At 35.0% G+C, this 20,092-nt stretch overlaps 1 protein-coding gene across 2 annotated transcripts in view; it reads right to left on the bottom strand.

Annotated features, from left to right (window-relative positions):
- Positions 1 to 343: 343 nt before the first annotated feature.
- Positions 344 to 20,092, bottom strand: part of LOC126830933 (uncharacterized) — a 35,519-nt gene continuing 15,770 nt past the window's right edge. Inside the window, exons 8-13 of one of the 2 annotated variants that reach the window (XM_050561453.2) lie at positions 17,476 to 17,715; positions 17,097 to 17,141; positions 16,332 to 16,382; positions 15,164 to 15,682; positions 13,359 to 13,460; positions 344 to 9,001 (exon numbers count right to left, since the gene is read on the bottom strand). In XM_050561453.2, coding sequence (XP_050417410.2) covers positions 8,985 to 9,001; positions 13,359 to 13,460; positions 15,164 to 15,682; positions 16,332 to 16,382; positions 17,097 to 17,141; positions 17,476 to 17,715 — 974 coding nt within the window. In that variant the 3' untranslated portion in view covers positions 344 to 8,984. The remainder of the gene's footprint in view (positions 9,002 to 13,358; positions 13,461 to 15,163; positions 15,683 to 16,331; positions 16,383 to 17,096; positions 17,142 to 17,475; positions 17,716 to 20,092) is intronic. The other variant, XM_050561454.2, reaches the window with a different exon arrangement.

The following is a 20,092-nucleotide window of genomic DNA, read 5'->3' as shown; positions in this document are numbered from 1 at the left end:
GGGACTGGGGGCATTTGCACTAGACGCTGTACTTGCCAGGCCCTTCATCCTGCATAAAATGTACACCCCATTACCCCATATATCGAATTCCAACTGTCAAGGGATCTTTTACGTGTACATCAATGTGTACACGGGGCCTTGGTTTTTCGTACGATATGAACGACTAGACAGCTGTCCTTGACAGACCCTCCGTTCTGCATTACTGATAAGGGGGAACCATGCCGGAAAATCTGGATGAACTTTCTCAGCCGATGCTGGGATCGAACACCCGACCTCTAGGCTAGCAAGCCAGCATCTTACCCACTTAGCCACCGTGTCCCCCTTCAGAAATAACACATCAAAGTATAAAATATATATTTTATATAAGAAGATAGAAATGATATATGATATAGAATAAAATAGCATTTACAAGAAATTATATAATCAGCATTTAGCAGTAGAATAGATCAGTCTTTATTTACCAGTACAGGTGCAAAAAACCATATAGACAACATTTACCAGTACAGAAAAACATATAGACAGCATTTACCAATACAGAAAATCATATAGACAACATTTACCAGTACAGACCAGCGGCTGCCAGGCAGGATACGCCACATTTACGCGAGATGGATAGAGAACAAGCTAAAAAGAAAGTGATTTTTCCTACAATCAAGGGCCATAATTCAGGAAATTACAATTCGATATGCGCAAATATCGAAAGGAACCGAGATCTTTGGGTTCTAAACTTACATTTCAAGTTTCAACAAAATCGGATAAAGATAGGTTGCCAGGCAACTAAACATACGCCCACAGCAGCTAAATCGTCCGAGCGGTCGACAAGAGTTGTCGTATATTTATTCTTTTGTAGGTAATTAGGGGGCATTTAATAGACAATTTCATACAGATGACATAATTTTCGTCGTTTGAGGGTTCACAAGGTTCTAAAAACTAAAACAAGGGCTGTAACTCTGGAAGTAATCTACAGAAATTGTTGAAATTCGACAGACTTTTTCGTTTTACTAATTCAAATAATTCATATCAATTTCATACAGATCGGATGATAACTTTTGTTGTTCGAACGTTCACAAGGTTCAACAAAGTAAAACAAGGGCCATAACTCTAGAGGTAATTGAAAGAAATTGCTGACATTCAATAGGCTTTTTCATTTCACTAATTTAAATGATGCATATGAATTTCATAAAGATTGGATGATAACTTTTGTCGTTCAAGCGTTCACAAGATTCAACAATGTGAAACAAGGGCCATAACTCTAGATGTAATTAACGGAAATTTGCTGAAACTCAATCAATAGGCTTGTTCGTTTTACTAATTTCAACAATGTGAAACAAGGGCCATAACTCTAGATGTAATTAACGGAAATTTGCTGAAACTCAATCAATAGGCTTGTTCGTTTTACTAATTTAAACGATACCTATAAATTTCATACAGATCGGATAATAACTTTTGTCGTTAAAGCATTCACAAGGTACAACAAAGTGAAAAAAGGGCCATTACTCATGGTGTAATTAACAGAAATTGTTGAAATTCAATAGGCATCTTTAAATGATGCATATCAATTTCAAACAGATCAGTTGATAACTGTTGGCATTAGAGCGTTCAAAAGATTCAACAAAGTGAAACAAGGGCCATAACTCTAGATGTAATTAACAGAAATTGCTGAAATTCAATAAGCTTCTTTGTTTTACTACTCTAAATGATGCATATAAATTTCATACAGATCGGATAATAACTTTTGTCGTTAGAGCATAAACAAGGTATAACAAATTGAAACAAGGGCCATAACTCACGGCATAATTAAAGGAAATTGCTGAAATTCAATAGGATTCTTCATTTCACTAATTTAAATGATGCATACCAATTTCAAACAGATCGGATGATTACTGTTGTCATTAGAGCGTTCACAAGATTCAACAAAGTGAAACAAGGGCCATAACTCTAGATGTAATTAACGGAAATTGCTGAAATTCAATAGGCTTCTTTGTTTTACTAATTTAAATGATGCATATAAATTTCATACAGATCGGTTGATAACTTTTGTCATTAGAGCGTTCACAATGTGCAACAAAGTGAAACAAGGGCCATAACTCCAGACGAAATTAACGGAAGTTATTGAAATTAAATAGGCTTCTTCATCTCACTAATGCAAACAACATATATCAATTTCAAAACAATCAGATGATAAATGTAGTCTGTAGAGTGTTCACAAGAAATTGTGGACGACGGACCGACCGACAGACGGATGGACGGGGGCGACGGCAATATACGACCACATTTCTATGTGGGCGTATAAAAATTGTGACCTCTATATAGGGTCCACAACCTTGATATACCATATTTTTACGCTATTTGAGAACAAGGGTCGGCCATTTTGTCTGTAAGTTTTGGGCCGATTTTCACGAAATACGAACTCAGCCGTCCTTAGGGTGTAACAGTGATATAATAATACGTCTTTTAAAATCGGATAAACATTATGACCCGTATAGGGTCCACAAGCTAAAAATGCGATTTTTCGTACAATCAGGGGCCATAATTCAGGAAGTTACGGTCTGATATGCGCGAATATCGAAAGGAACCGAGATCTTTGTGTTATAAACTAAGTTTGAACAAAATCGGATAAAAATTGTGACCTCTATAGGGTTCACAACCTTGATATATCATATTTTTACGCTATTTGAGAACGAAGGGCGGCCATTTTGTCTGTCAGTTTTGGTCCGATTTTCACGAAATTCGAACTCAGTCGTCCTTGGGGTGTAACGGTATAATAATATGGTTTTTAAATCGGATAAAAATTATGACCTCTGTAGGGTCCACAAGCTAAAAAACATGATTTTTCGTACAATCAGTGGCCATTATTCAGGAAGTTACATTCCGATATGCGCGAATATCGAAAGGAACCGAGATCTTTGGGTTATAAGCATACATTTCAAGTTTAAACCAAATCGGATAAAAATTACAGTCCGATACATGCCAATATCGAAAGGAACCGAGATCTTAGGGTGATATAAACCTATATTTCAAGTTTCGTTGAAATCAGATAAAAATTGTGAGCTGTGGACTGTTCACAAACAATTGTCGACGGACTGACGGAAGGACATGGGCGACGACAATATACGTCCACATGAAAATGTGGGCGTATAAAAATCATATAGACAACATTTAACATGAGGCATATTGGGACATATGAATGTTGGACATTCTTGTCCAAATAAAAGCTGGAAATATTTGTTCTAAAAAACATCTAATATGATTAGTTTCTGTGTAAAATCATGGCTTGTACATTTCGTTGTAAATTCATGGACCGTATATGTAAACATTATTTATTTATTTTGTATTAAATCTACTAGGCATCCAAAGTGTCCCGATAAAAAGCTCATTTACTATACAACTCAGTTGAAATGAAATGAAATGGAGTTTAACATCCTACTTTTCATCAACAACTGGGTTAATGAAGACAGACATATGTTATATACAGTGTGCTATGTGGGCAATTTTATCAGGGCAGCTATGCTACAGCCTTCTATTTCAATTTACAACTACCATCGAATCTTTAATGTGCTGTCAATGGTATTCACAGGATCCTGTTTTACGTCAGATCTGAAAGACTTGTCGCTGTTCCTTGCCAGGCAATCTGTTCTGCATCACTGGCGATGGGAGAACCATGCTGAAATTTCTGATGGACTTTCTTGACCCAACCCTGGTCTGGTCCTACTCACTAAGCATATAATTGACAAGAAGCCATGGAAAACATTCAAAATAAATACATATCTCGGCTGAATCTTAATAAAATCATTAATGTGACTTCAATAATACAAACAAAGGCAGAATCTCTAGGAGTAATTGTAGGAATATTGCTTAAACGAACAGACAGGGTGATGGCAATATGAAACAATAGCTAATGTAGTATCGTAGTCATTGGTAATCTTAACATTGTGAAGATGAATTTTTGTGAAGTCATTTTCTAATTCTATGGATAATGGTAATAATATTAACTGGGTTGTTAGGCAGTGTAAGTCTGCCAATCACTTGATTAACCTTCGATAAAGCCCTAGAATAAAAACCACACATGAACAAATCTGTGATTTGATCACATAACTTGAGTGTATGATTTGTGCATTAAGCTATAAATTGTTTAATAATTTATATATGTGCAATAATATATACATAAAACTATACAATAGTTACACCATAAAATGAAAATCATTAACAGTTAAAAGATGAATAACAAATATATTCATAGAAGTTGAGATCCAGAAAAGATACACATTCATTGTAAAATGTTCAAACTACCAGAAATAAAATATCAATTTTAATCAAAATATCTTTATTATCAAAATACTAGTCTGTTTTATAACAAGGCTCAAAATGAATATTAATACCCAAATAAAATTAAATCAGGTTTAACATCCTACTTTTCAGCAGTGACTGGGATAATGAAGACATGTTTACTACACCATACAGTGTGCTATGCAACTGCCAAAGGTTCTTTTATGTGCACGCCAAAGAGCACTTACAACCTAGCATCTCTCATCCAAATGACTAGATAATGTCCTGCACCACTGACAAGGGGGAAACCATGCAGGGAAATCCAGCGAAACTTTCTCGGACAATACTTGGAGCAAACCCAAGACCTTCTCATTAGTGAGCCAACTCGACTTTTTAAGATTAATAATATTACCAGAACACATTCCCATTTTTCATTAATTTATTGTGGGCATATTATTCAAATTTGGTTTCAAATTTGACTTTTCCAATTCATAAGAAATATCAAACCCTCAGATTAAAATAACATGATCTTATTAATTAACAAATGTTCAACAAATTAATATATAAAATACCAGGAATGAAGTAGTTAATATACATAATATTCTTTGGTTAAACATCATAAGGAGATCCAGGATTCTTTTTGGTGTCGGGTTTGGGTGTGTATGCTTCATTATCAGCCCACCTCCACCTTTATTAAAGATGCATAATGTAAGATTTAGGTAATGAGCTGGCCTTTCTTGCTATAATAGCAGGCGCAGTTCCAGAGGGGGGGGGGGCAGGGGGTCTGGACCCCCCCGCTCAGGCTTGAAACTTTGAAGGGTACGAGAAACTTAAATCTAAAAGCCTTAATCTGACCCAAAAATTGCGAGTTTCATTCCATTGTGGGCAAAAACAAATAGTCACATACAGTTCTGGCAATTAGCCAAAAATGTCAACAGCATAAATTGCCGTCCGGAACAATTGACGACGGCAATTTTTTAATACCGTACTGTATGAAAATATAAGTTTATTGAAATTTAAAGAGTGTTATTAACGCTGTTCGCCTGTTTAATTTTATCGGCAGCATTGATAAGAAAAAAAAACTTGTCATTTATTTTATCAAAATTTAAAAAAAAAAAAAATATATGCTAGCAGAATTTATAAGATTTTTTAAAAATTTGATACATAACATATTCACCGCTTATTATTATTATTATTATTATTGAAGAGAATGTCTATTAGGTGAACTTGGAACATGCCCTTACCGCGAAACAGTGGAAGGTAGGCCTATACTACAGCGATCAAGTGCAGGTAAAATACTTCCGACAGGTCGTCATTCGTAAGTTTTAAGAACACCTTGAAGCGTTTTCTACTAACTCTGTATTTAACTTTAATTCTAGCAGGTTAGGTACTATTTCTGATAAACTCTGTATTTAATTCTAATTCTAGCGTGTGAAAAAACTGTGTATTTAACTTTAATTCTAGCATGTTGGGTTCTATTTCTGATAAACTCTGTATTTAATTCTAATTCTAGCATGTTGGGTCCTATTTCTGAGAAACTCTGTATTTAATTTTAATCCTGGCATTTATTTTGGCTATTATTACAAACTAACATAGTCTTGTGAAATGAATGTGGAAAATGTATCTTGTTATGACTAGAAAGATATATACAAAACAAAACACAGAGATAGAGAGAAATGGGGTTTAACGTCCACTTGACACAAACTAGGTTATTTCAAGACTAATATATGATATGGTTCAATTTTATTTCAATAATTTGCTTATGCATAGGGGTATTTAGCAGTGGAAGCAAAGGGGTGCCTTCTCAACCTCGTGGGTTTACTTCAGTTTCCTCCCACAGGAAAGATCCCTGTGCATGTGCTAAGATAATAAAAAAATGAAAATAAGACAATTTGTCTGCGATATCACCTGCGGTGGAAGTTGACGTAAAACGCTAAGAACAATAACAACCTGAGTTTGGACAAGGGACCCTACCCCCTTTTGTTCAAAATTAGTATAACAGATATATATATATATTTATATATATATACAAATTTAAATACAAATTTAAAGAGATATATTATATATAAACCTTCAACTATTGTCAGATATATATATAAAAAACATTTTTATATCTGACGATATTCTGGTAAACAATCAACCTCCCTGGTCATATCATATTCATATAAATACATTAGTTACTATAAACATTTCTATAAAATATCTCTATAAATATTTATAAAAACATATAAAATATTTATAATTTTCTCCAATTTATTCTATTTTAAAATATTCTTTTATTCAATTCAAACTTCAATAGCAAAAAAACAGCTTCTTATTAAAGTAGCTGATCATAATTCACATTTTTCTTACTATATCTAAATTTGCAGTCATCTTTTACATGCATGCTAATGTATACACGGGACCTTGTTTTTTTGTCCCATCCGAACAACTAGACAGCTGTCCTTGTCAAGCCCTCCATCTTGTGCAGCACTGACATGGGGAAACCACGTCGGAAAATCCAGATAAACTTTCTCGGCCAACACTGGGAGCGAACCCGCGAATCCCTCAGACTAGCGAGCCAGCATCTCACCTGTTTAGCCACAGTGGCTCCCTATATTGAGAGCTGGCTTGCATTGACTATATCCTATATATCATTTTCAGACCGAAATTCCTTTTAGAGATTCAACTTTTCGTTCAAATGACCATGAGAGACTTTAACTATACATTGTATATCATTTAATAATTCAGTATAACAAATAACTGTGTAATAGTTTAACTTTATCACAGGGTTTGTAATACTTAAAGATTTCATTATGTAAGATTGAGATAAAGAGCTGATAGTTCTTGCTATAATAATTTTAAAATAGATAATTCAAAATTAATATACTGAAAACTTCATTCAAATTACTTTACTGTTTGAAGTTTTGACATAGATTGTTTATTATCCATTTTTAAATTAAATCATTTACTGCCAATCGCATGAAACTCTGTTGAAATTTAAGCCATTAGATGGTCTAGAGAGTTGATTATGGGTTTGGCATATGAATAAATGTCTAACTAATGATTTATTTAACATTTGAGGCCAAACGAAAGATCTACATTAGGCATCTTTAGTTCTTACATAATGCATCTTTAACTATATATCATTTAATTTAACAATTCTGTGTAACAAATAATTATGTATTATTGTAACCTTTATCATAGGGTTTGTAAATACTCAGATAAATAATTTTAATACATGAATGAAAGAAATATAATTTAACAAACATAACATAACAGATATATATAGCTCTGGAAATATTGATTATATACTCTTCAAAAAAAGTAGGGGATATTCAGAAACAATACAAAACTGCAACAATGCACTGCTGTTTTTATTAGAGGTAATCAGTGTATGTTAATAACAGGCCAATTGCCTACACATGAACATAAACAGTTCATATGGGCGGCTTATCTGACGGCCCCATTTCACTCGCAAAGAGATACACTGTCAAAATTGAAAATGGACGTTTTTGATTTTTGTCTTAATAATGAGTAATTGCTCCACCAATCCTCAGACATTCAGCAATTCGTCGTGGCATGCTCCTAATCAAACATCCAATCACGATTTGGGGCAATCTGACCCACTCCTCTTGCAGTGCCACGGCCAATTCTTGCAGTGTTGTCTATTGACGTCGACAAACACGTCTCCCGATCAAATTAAACGTAACACACTAAAGCAAAGATACGCAAAACAGTAAATCTTATGCAAGAACCGATAGGAAAGCAAACATGGATAGGATAAACCAGCACCCTTTCCTTGAAGTGTCAAATTTGACAATGAACCCCTCCCAGTGTATGGCGCTATTGCGTGTCGCACATGCAGCTCAGTGGTTCTGTTGGGGCGATAAGTTCTTCATCTGTGAACATTCTCTCAAAGCATGTCAAGTGTCATGACCATTTATCATATCACAACCTGCATAGGTATTTGCATTTGAATATCCCCTACTTTTTTTTGAAGAGTATAGATACACATAACAATATGTCAGACATTAATTAATCTGTGCTTGAAAATGACTGTGACAGATTCCATCTTTCCAAGTAATAGATTTTAAAAAGATATGAAATGAAATGGGGTTTAACGTCCTACTGTTCTGCTCCTACTGGGCTAATGAAGACGGTTTAAAAAGATTATTAATAATTGACATAGTTCAGTTATTAGTATTTTTCTAGTCTTCAATGGCCTAATTATTGCTGATTAACAAACTTACAGAAATCAAAAAATGTAAGTTATTTGGAATTATTTATAGACCAATCCCCTATCACATTGTAGTTGTAATGTGGCTCCAGTACCCTGATTACACTGTAACGTGGGTATTGTCTAATCTTTCTTTTTTACCCTTAATTTCTTTCACATTCATTCAATATCAATTCATTTTTACAATTTACAAGAGTTTAATTTCCTGACTGCTGTTTAAGAAATTAAACGCTTATATATTAAATGATCGACTTTACACTGGACACAAGTATAAATTATATGATTTGGGGCGAGATTGAATGAATGTGAAACAAATTAGGGCTAAATATGCAAGATTAAGCGATACCTGGGTTACATTGATATAATATTGCCTTCCGTTTTACTTTTGTTATGTTTATTCCACTGGAAAACATCTATAATGTACTGTATAGACTTTGAGCCTAAGATTTAAGAAAAAGAAGATCATAAAAAATAGTTCTTGATAACATTTCTTCTTATTCTATTCTTTTAAATAATCTGAAAAAAGAAAACGTTTTAGATTGAGTTGATGTATATGACATAAATATATGATATAAAACAATATCTCTGGCTATAATATAACAAGACAGTCATTTCTTACACAAACAGGGCAGGGCAGGGCAGGGCAAGGCAGGGCAGGGCAGGGCAGGGCAGCAAATTGATTATTAAAACAAGCGGTTGCCATGCAAGATACGCCCACATTTTGCAAGAGATGGACAGAGAACAAGCTCAAAAAAAGAAGTGATTTTTTCGTACAATCAAGGGCCATAATTCAGGAAGTTACAATCTGATATGCATGAATATTGAAAGGAACCAAGATCTTTGGGTTATAAACATGTATTTCAAGTTACATCAAAATCGGATCAAAATTGTGTCCACTCTCTAGAGGGTCCAAAACCTTGATATACAATATATTTACAATATTTGCGTACGAGGGGCAGCCATTTTGTTCGGCAGTTTTGGTCCGATTTGTACGAAATTCGGACTCAACCATCATAAGGGTTTGACAGGGATATATTCAAATGTTTTTTAAAATCGGATAAAAATTGTGACATCTAGAGGGATCACATCCTAAAAACGCGACTTTTCGTACAATCAAGGGCCATAATTCAGGAAGTTATGTTCCAAAATGTGCGTATATCGAAAGGAACCAAGATCTTTGGGTTATAAATATGTATTTCAAGTTTCATCAAAATCGGATCAAAACTGTGACCTCTATAGGGTCCACAACCATATTTTTACGCTATTTGAGAACGAACGGCGGCCATTTTGTCTGTCAATTTTGGGCCAATTTTCACGAAATTCGAACTCAGTCGTCCTTAGGGTGTAACGGTGACATAATAATACGTTTTTTTAAATCTCATAAAAATTATGACCTTTAGGGTCCACAAGCTAAAAACGCGATTCTTCGTACAATCAGGGACCATAATTCAGGAAGTTAAGGTCCGATATGCGCGAATATCGAAAGGAACCGAGAACTTTGGGTTATAAAGTTACATTTCAAGTTGCAACAAAATCGGATAAAAATTGTGATCTCTATAGGGTCCACAACCTTGATATACCATATTTTTAGGCTATTTGAGAACGAACGGCGGCCATTTTGTCTGTACATTTTGGGCCGATTTTCATGAAATTCGACCTCAGCTGTTTTTAGGGTGTAACAGTGATATAATAATACGTTTTTTTAAATCGGATAAAAATTATGACCTCTATTGGGTCCACAAGCTAAAAACGCGATTTTTCGTACAATCAGGGGCCATAATTCAGGAAGTTACGGTCCGATATGCGCGAATATCGAAAGGAACCGAGATCTTTGGGTTATAAACTTATATTTCAAGTTTCAACAAAATCGGATAAAAATTGTGACCTCTATAGGGTCCACAAGCAGGGGCCATAATCCATGAAGTTTTGATCCGATACATGCGAATATATAAAAGCAGCCGAGATCTTTTGGAGATAAACCTATATTTCAAGTTTCGTCAAAATCAGATAAGAATTGTGACCTGTAGAGGGTCCACAAACAATTGTGGACGGACGGACGGACGGACAGGGGCGACGGCATAATACGTCCACACGAAAATGTGGGCGTATAAAAAGGCGATTTTTCGTACAATCAGGGGCCATAATTCAGGAAGTTACTGTCCGATATGCGCGAATATCGAAAGGAACCGAGATCTTTGGGTTATAAACTTACATATCAAGTTTCAACAAAATCGGATAAAAATTGTGCCATCTATAGGGTCCACAACCTTGATATACCACATTTTTACGCTATTTGAGAACGAACGGCAGCCATTTTGTCTGTCAATTTTGGGCCGATTTTCACGAAATTCGAACTCAGTCGTCCTTAGGGTGTAACGGTGATATAATAATACATTTTTTTAAATCAGGGGCCATAATTCAGGAAGTTCCAGTCCAATATGCGCGAATATCGAAAGGAACCGAGATTTTTGGGTTATAAACTTACATTTCAAGTTTCAACAAAATCGGATAAAAATTGTGACCACTATAGGGTCCACAAGCTAAAAACGCGATTTTTCGTACAATCAGGGGCCATAATTCAGGAAGTTACAGTCCGATATGCGCGAATATAGAAAGGAACCGAGATTTTTGGGTTATAAACTTACATTTCAAGTTTCAACAAAATCGGATAAAAATTGTGACCTCTATAGGGTCCACAAGCTAAAAACGTGATTTTTCGTACAAACAGGGGCCATAATCCATGAAGTTTCGATTCGATACATGCCAATATCGAAAGCAGCCAAGATCTTTTGGGGATAAACCTATATTTCAAGTTTCGTAAAAATCGGACAAGAATTGTGACCTGTGCTGTAGAGAGTCCACAAACAAATTGTGGACGGACGGACGGACATCCGGACGGACAGGGGCTACGACAAAATACGTCCACATGAAAATGTGGGCGTATAATGAGACATATTGTTTCAATGCCATTTAGTAATTGGACTAGAGTATACAGGTGACAATTCTATGGAATACAAGTACTGCTTATTACTGAGTGACATTTCGACTAGGCTTCCCTAGTCAGGTAAAGTGGTCATTAATAGCATTTTATCAAATTTCATCTTCTTTGATCGTTTGTCATTATTAAAACCTAATAAATCATTGTATATACTCCATAACAAGTTATCCATTAATCAATTAATCAATTTCTGTTAATTTTCAGGTAAATTGGTCTTATTGAATGTGTGCGCTTTATAAATGTATTAAAATTATTATTATCATTATTATTATTATTAGCATTAAACTTTATAATCCTTAATTAAATTAGATTCCCTTTAGGTACATGTAATTAAGGGGTATCTCTGGTTGGTCAGCATTAACTAATTATTGTTGTGTACATGTATATATTGGCTTATCATATTTTCATATTTTATCATTGCTTGATAATGACTAGTTGAAACGTTGCTCAGCAATAAGCAGTAATTGCATTCCATAGAATTGTGACCTGTATAAAATGAGATATGCAAACAATTTTCGTAATAAACAGTCGATTGACTGCAGGCTGGTAGATTAATATATAGACAACCCAAAAAAAACAAGCCAACAGTGAGGCTGATGTCCCCCGCTGAAATCCCAAAATAAATAGATGACACATTAATTAATCGCACATTTATTTTTCCAAAAGTATCGAGCAATCAAATTATACACTAAGTTTCAGCACTATCTATCAGATAGAATCAAAGTTATCTTGTCCCAAAGCATCGACCAATGTTAATAATTGAACTCAGCCATGACATGACAGCAGAAAATACTCATTATCAAACTTAGTCAAGGTAATGATATAATAAAGCTATACACCAAGTGTCCTCACTCTCACTTAATTAGAACTAAAGTTATCGTGTCCCAAAGCATCAACCAATCAAATTGCTTATCCCTGCTTACTCTAAGCAAAAAATTCTCATCTTCAAACTCCATCAAGGCATTCACCTAATAGCCACCTATGCCAAGTGTGAACATTCTAACTCAACTAGAATGAGAGTTATTGTGTTCTAAAGTCTCGACTTAACCTAAGCACAAAATGCTCATCTTCGAACTCCATCAAGACATTAACCTAATAAACACCTACACCAAGTTTGAACATTCTAGCTCAATTAGAAAAGGAGTTAATGTGTTCCAAAGTCTCGGCCAATCAAATTGCTTATCGCTCTGCTTACCCTAAGCAGAAAATGCTCATTATCGAGACTTAAGTCAAGGTATTGATATAATAAAGCTATACACCAAGTGTCCTCACTCTCCCTTTTAATTAGAACTAAAGTTATCAGGTCCCAAAGCATTAACCAATCAAATTGCTTATCTATGCTACCATAAGCAAAAAATGCCCATCTTCGAACTGCATCAAGGCATTGAAATAATAAACACCTACACCAAGTTTGAACATTCTAGCTCAATTAGACAGAGAGTTATTGTGTCCCAAAAAGTGTGATGGACAGACAGACGGACGGACGGACAGACAGACGAACCTATTTTTTAAAAAAAAAAGAGGTGGAAGACAACCAAAATAAACGGTGGAATGACAGACAACCATGATAAAAAGTGGAATGACATACAACCATGATAGACAGTGGAATGACAGGCAACCATGATAAATGGTGGAATGACTGCAGGCTGGTGGAATGACAGACAACTATGATAACTAGTGGAATGCCATACAGCCATGATAAAGGGTGGAATGACAGGCAACCAAAACAAACAGTGGAATGACAACTATGATAAAGGGTGTAATGACAGACAACCACAATAAAGGGTGAAATGACAGACAACCATGATAAATGGTGGAATGAATGTAGGCTGGTGGAATGATGTAAAGATCTAAGAAATGTTAATTTGACTTTACCTGGGTATAATGGTTCTGGATTTGTTTTCAACATTTTCGTCATTTCACTACTGGGCATTTGTGTGTGATTTAAATGATGGTTAGTTTCTGGAAAACCGGTTTCTGTAAGAGACAAAGAGTCTATAATGTATAAGCTAGAATTATTTGCTCTCATTAATCAGTTCTTAAATAACCAGAATAGTTGTAAAAATCTAAAAATTTTGAGAGGGAGAGAGAGAGAGAGAGAGAGGTCAGTTTGGGATTAATACATGGTCCAATTTTATTTCAATAATTCGCTTTCGCACATAAGCTGGGAATGATTAAAATATAAACTTTATTGATATGGACAGATCATTTACATGTAGGCAGTGGGTATGACCATGGACAGATCATCTAAACAATGGGTACCACCGATTAACATGGACAGATCATCTAGACAGATGGTACGACTATGATTAGCATGAACAGATCATCTAGACAGTGGGAACGATAACAATTACATGGGCAGATCATCTAGACAGTAGGTATGACCACAATTGGTCAGTAGTTATTTATAGCGGCAGACACACTAGCCAATCAATCAACTAATTCTCTGCTCAATTCCCCAGTCGATTTCATCACCTTTCACGTCAAATGATTAAACAAGGCAGTGACAATGTCTTCAAAAAATCATGTGACTTCTCGACATCAGTGGTGATTGGCTCATGAATTCTACCATCAAGTGGATGCCTTGGTGTGAAGCAGACAAACAAGGCAAATATAAACACAGCGAATGAAAATTCAGTTGAATAAATTAAACATGTTTGATTTTGGCGAATAGAAATTTGGTCAAACAACACTGGACACACTAGGCGAATTTCGGCGGCTTTGATTCGGTGAGTGATTCAGTTAGTGTGTCCAGCGCTTATGGATCTATATCATACCCAGAACATTTTCTCTGAACAAGATGAAAGAATGTAATTAATGTTTATTAGTTAATGATTTTTAGACATATAGTGATAAACATTCAGAACGTCTGGATAATCATAAATAACATTATTTACTGTCAGCTTTCATACAGATATATAAAGACACAGAGTCTGAGGATTAGTGAAAAAGTACAAGAATGGTAATAGAATTAAGGTGTGTGGGGCTTTTATACAAGTAACATATCTTTACAGAAATGTCTCACATGTGTAAATGAAATGAAATGGGGTTTAACGTCCTACTGTTCTGCTCCTATGCTGGTCTAATGAAGACGGGCATACGCCATACAGTGTGCTATGAGGGAAATTTTGCCCGGGCAGCGGCACTATCATTTTATTGAGAGATCCGAGTCAGATCATCTGACAGAATTATTATATTATTTTATTGAGAGATCTGACAGAATTATTCTATCATCTTATTAAGGAGGATTTGGCAGGATTATTATTTCACTGACAGATATGACAGGGTTATTTCAATAAAAAATCTGACAGGATTATTTTAGTGACAGATCTGACAGAATTATTCTATTATTTTAGAAAGAGATGTGACAGAATTATTCTATTATTTTAGTGACAGATCTAACAAAATTATCTTATTAAGAGATCTTACAGAATTATTCTATTGAGAGATCTGACAGAATTATTTTATTGAGAGATCTGACATTATCATTTTGTATATCATGGCAAGATACTTTGGATCTTTCAAGCTCCCTTAGTAATTTTTATGAATTGAGGAAAGGATTTATTTGTTCTGGAGTGAATACAACTACCCAGTTATGTCATAACATCTGATACCACATCTCATTCAAGGAGTTCACTGACCTAACAAAGCCTTTATTTTATTTCTACATATATACTTACCCTCATTATCAGTAACAAAATAATCAGCCGGACTTGGATGTGATGGTAGTAATGAAAGTAGATCATTACTGCCTTCCACTCCAGAATCACGGGTAGGGGGAAACACTTGTTCTGGTTGACGACCATTTTCTTGCTGCCTGTTCAACATTCCATGTCGGCCACCAAATGTTTCATCTGGCTTATCTATTTTTTTAGGTATTATTTCTGTGTTCTCAAACATGGGGTGCTTTATTTCATCTAATTCTAATTCTTTGTTTTTATTCTCTTGTGGCCGATTCTCATCTTGCCAACCATTTTCTTGCCGTCTGTTTAACATTCCGTGTCCTCCATTCACAGCTTGTCGGCCACCAGATGGTCCATCTGGTCCATCTGGTCCATCTAGCCCATCTATTACTTTAGGTATTGTTTCTTCATCCAATTCTAATTCCTTAACCTTTCTATTTCCTGGTGATGGATTCTCGTCTTGTTTCCATGGCTCTAGGGTCAAAATATGTTTCACCTCTGTTTCATCAACTACTTCTAGATGATAATATAAAAATATTTCACATTTTATTGTAGTTTATATTAATTATTTCATAGAATAATATAAATAGTTCACATATTATTATATCTTATATTAATTACTTTTGTATAAAAATATCCTCAATGATGTATAGTGGACTCATACAGGACCGATACAATATACCGGATTATACAGCATGACGGAATACTCAATTGACTCAATACCGGAAGTATTATTTCAAATACCCAGAACCACAGTCTTACTATCTGAGCAAATGCGGCTGCCTTGCAAGCAACACAAAAAATCAATGAATACATTGTTTACTTTACCTAGTTTTTAGACTAGTGTAAGTGCTAATGGTTGAATTTTTTTTTGATTGATACCCACGAGATAGAGTGAAATGGGGTTTAACGTCCACTTGACACAAACTAGGTCAATTCAGGACTAACATGTGGCTCACTTTTATTTCAATAATTTGCTAGTGCATAGGGGGCTTTAGCAGTGGGAGGAAACTGGAGGATCCAGAGAAAACCCACAAAGTTGGACAGGTGACCCTACTCCTTGTCACAAGCGAGAATTCGAAACCATGCCACTTGACTCAATGAAAGATCTTAACCATTCAGCCATCCACTCTATTTGATACCCACAACTCGATTGTAGTCTTACCTGCATGTTCCATTGGTTCTTTCCTCCTGCCTGATGCATCATGATTAATATCTACAAAACAATACCAGATCGTAAAAATCAGCAAACAAAAGGATTAAAGTCTTTTAAGATAATTCAGTTATTTTTATGAAAGCCTATCATGTTTTTTTCTCTATCGTTACATTGCAAGGTCCTTCTTCGATGTCAGTAGGGGGGAGAGGGGTGTTCAATGGTTTAACACATGCACTTTAGATCATAAGGTTTGTCATTGAGTCAAGTACTGTGGTTTCAATTCCCCGCTTGTATGTGACAAGGAGCAGAGTCACCTGTCCAACATCATGGTTTTCCCCAGATTCTCCAGTTTCCTCCCACTGCTAAACAGCCCTATGCACAAGCGAATTATTGAAATAATAGTGAACAATGTTAGTCCCAAAAGGAGCAAGATATTCCTTATTAAAAAACCATGGTAATTTGTCAGTAATATCAGGTAAAAACCTCAAAATTTAACTGTATCTATTGTGTTCTTAGGTTAAATTCTACGAAATTGTATTTCTGTAAATTGACTGACAGATAAGTTCTCCAGGCAGATGGCCAATTTCACAGTCAGTTAATACTGGTAAATTTTAACTGCCTTCAATCAATCAAGAGATCTGATGGTCAATTAATGCAGTAATGTCCCACTCCCCACCTGGAACATCTTCTTTTTCAATTCAATTTAGCAACCACATGCACAACAAAATATATGTCAGCCTCTGATTGGCTAGTTAAGTTTAACAATAATATTACCTTCCTCATGTTCTTCACCTTCACGTGATAGAATGGGGTTTAATTCTGAAATATGAAATTTTAATATATTTTAATAAATCTAGATTTAACTGGATGATCAATGAACTGGATGATCAAGTACCCAAATTATCAAATTACTGGATCATCAAGTACCTTGACCAAATAACTGGATTATCAAGTACAATGACCAAGCAACTGAATCATCAAGCAACTGTAAATACAGAGTCCATAGTAACTGTAAATACAGGAACTGTAAATACAGAAACCCTAGCAAATGTAAATTTAGAAAGACTAGCAACTATAAATACAGAAACCATAGCAACTGTTATACAGAAACCATAGTAACTATAAATACATTTCGAAGTGAATGAAATCATACCTGGATCTGAATTGATATGACTTTCAAGTGACAAATCTGTTTTCGAGCTGGTGTTGGATTGAGACATGCTGGGACCAGATATGGAAGGGTATGTAGGTGGACTAACAGATGGTGATAAAGGATCTGAAGTTAAATCAAAGCTTCCACTGTCTGATACTCGAGGATTTTCAGATTTTATTCCATGAGGAATTTGTACTCCAGGATCTTCTGAACTGGACGAAGAACTAACACTCACATAAGCTAAAAAATAATAATAATCAACATAACAGATATGGTTCATCATCGGCGCTACAATATATAAAATATTTTATAATAAGCCCTGTCTTCATTAACATGTTTGGTGCAGATAATTAGGGTGTTAAACCTCATTACATGGGTTCCATGTCGTCCGTATATGCCAGTCAAGACCGAGGGCTTATTTGCATCAGTATGTTAAAAAAAAAAAAGCGCGAGTAATAACACAAACATGATTTAAAGATAGGTTGCCAGGCAACGAAACATACGCCCACAGCAGCTATATCTTCCGGGCAGTCAACAAGAGTTGTCACATATTTTTACTTTTTTACGGTAATGAAACATTTATAATACATTAAAATCTGATTAAGAGTAACAACTCATTAAGTAATTATCAGAAAACCATTAGAATTTGTTTGGTTTTTATAAAGTTCTGCCCCACACTAACGTTTAGTATACGAAACTTCTAACATCATGGATTTAGCTAGAGCGTCCACACCATACAGTGTGCTATGAAGCAAATTTTGACTCCAAACAACAAACTTGAGTTAATCTGAACTGATCACTAGTAAGATTGACTAATTAAGAAAACGGCACTATTGAGACTACCCTTCACTATTTAGGTCAAACTGCCAGTTTTCTTTGATCTGCATCAGTTAGTGCAACCAACGTCAGTAGAGCGTGAAATCATTAACAATATAAATAATTTGGAAGAATTGTTAAAAATGATCAGTATCGCTTAAATTGTAACTTTGCCATTAAATTGTCACTACATCCTGAATTAATTATTAATTATTTACTAATATTCTTGAAACTGGGAAAATGTTTTTAAATTTTATGGACTAAAGATGACAGTGAACAACAGGACAATTTGTCGATGATTTCAATCCCCGTCGTCGTGTGAAAAAGACACTGAAGATGGGCTAGACAGATCGATCAATAAATACCTTCATATTTTAAATGATATAAACATAATATGCATTTAAAATTCTCAGTGGCAAGGTTTAATTCGTCACACTATTTGTACCTGTTCTTATAACAGGTGCCTCAACCAGAATATGGCACGATGTGTATTATCATGTAATTTACAATTTATATTAATATTTATTCTCGTTACATGGGGATTGGCAGATGTTTTGGGGCAGGCAGCATTTGATATCTGTATGGATTCAATTTGGAATCACAACTAATGTTTAAAAGATAGGTTGCCAGGCAATGAAACATACACCCACAGCAGCTTAATCATCCTAGCAGTCGACAAGGGTTGTCGCATATTTATTCTTTTGTAGGTAATTGGGGGCAATTACAAGACAATTTCATACAGATCAGAATAAAATTTTCGTCATCTGAGGGTTCACAAGGTTCTACAAACTGAAACAAGGGCCTTAACTCTAAAAGTAATTTACAGAAATTGTTGAAATTCGACAGGCTTAATAACTTTGATCATTCCATAGTTCAAAATTAAACAAGGGCTATAACTCTAGAAGTAAATAGTGGAAATTGCCAAAATTCAATAGGTTTCTTCATTTCACTAATTTATAATGATGCATATAAATTTCATACAGATAAGATGATAGCTTTCGTCATTTGAGTGTTCACAATGGTTCAACAAAGTTAAACAGGGGTGACAACTCTAGAATTAATTATTGGAAATTGCTGAATTTCAATAGCATTCTTTGTTTCACTAATTTACATGATGCGTATGAATTTCATACAGATTGGAATCATTGGATGATAACTTTTGTCATTGGAGCATTCACAAATAGCAACAAAGTGAAACAAGGGCCATAACTGCAGAAGTAATCAACGGAAATTGCTGAAATTTAAAAGGATTCTTTGTTTCACTAATCTAAATGATGCATATAAATTTCATACAGATCAGATGATAACTTTCAGTTCTTCACGTTTATAAAATTGTGCAGGAGCCATAAAAAGCTCCTGATACCTTGAATATATGCAGTAATTTATTAATCTCAATATTTAGGAGAACGATTTAGCTAATTTGCAGGAGTCTTTAATAACTCCTTCGAAGAAAAGCCGTTGTGCGTCGAGAGGAGCAGGAGCAAAAGCTCCACTTAAACATGAAGGACTGAACTTTCGTCATTCGAGCATTCATATGGTTCAACAAAGTGAAGCAAGGGCCATAACTCATGGATCGAAATGTTTGTCTGTCTACTTGTCGCTGACAGGCGATTTTTTTTTGCTGAGAGGTAGCAAGTAAAACTACCTATCGCTTGCGATAGGTGGATTAAATTTTACTTCATGTTGAGTAAATTGACTTTAGACCACAATACTCATGTCCACGTCATGTACATTTAATTATTTGTTTCTAAATGCAAGAATTAAGCACAGAAATACAGCGAAAAGCCGCCATTTGCACTGT

This window comes from Patella vulgata, chromosome 8 (genome assembly GCF_932274485.2).
Source record: "Patella vulgata chromosome 8, xgPatVulg1.2, whole genome shotgun sequence".
NCBI classification, from domain to species: domain Eukaryota; kingdom Metazoa; phylum Mollusca; class Gastropoda; family Patellidae; genus Patella; species Patella vulgata.
The sequence above is the reverse complement of the archived record's forward strand: the minus strand, read 5'-3'. Positions and strand labels throughout refer to the sequence as shown.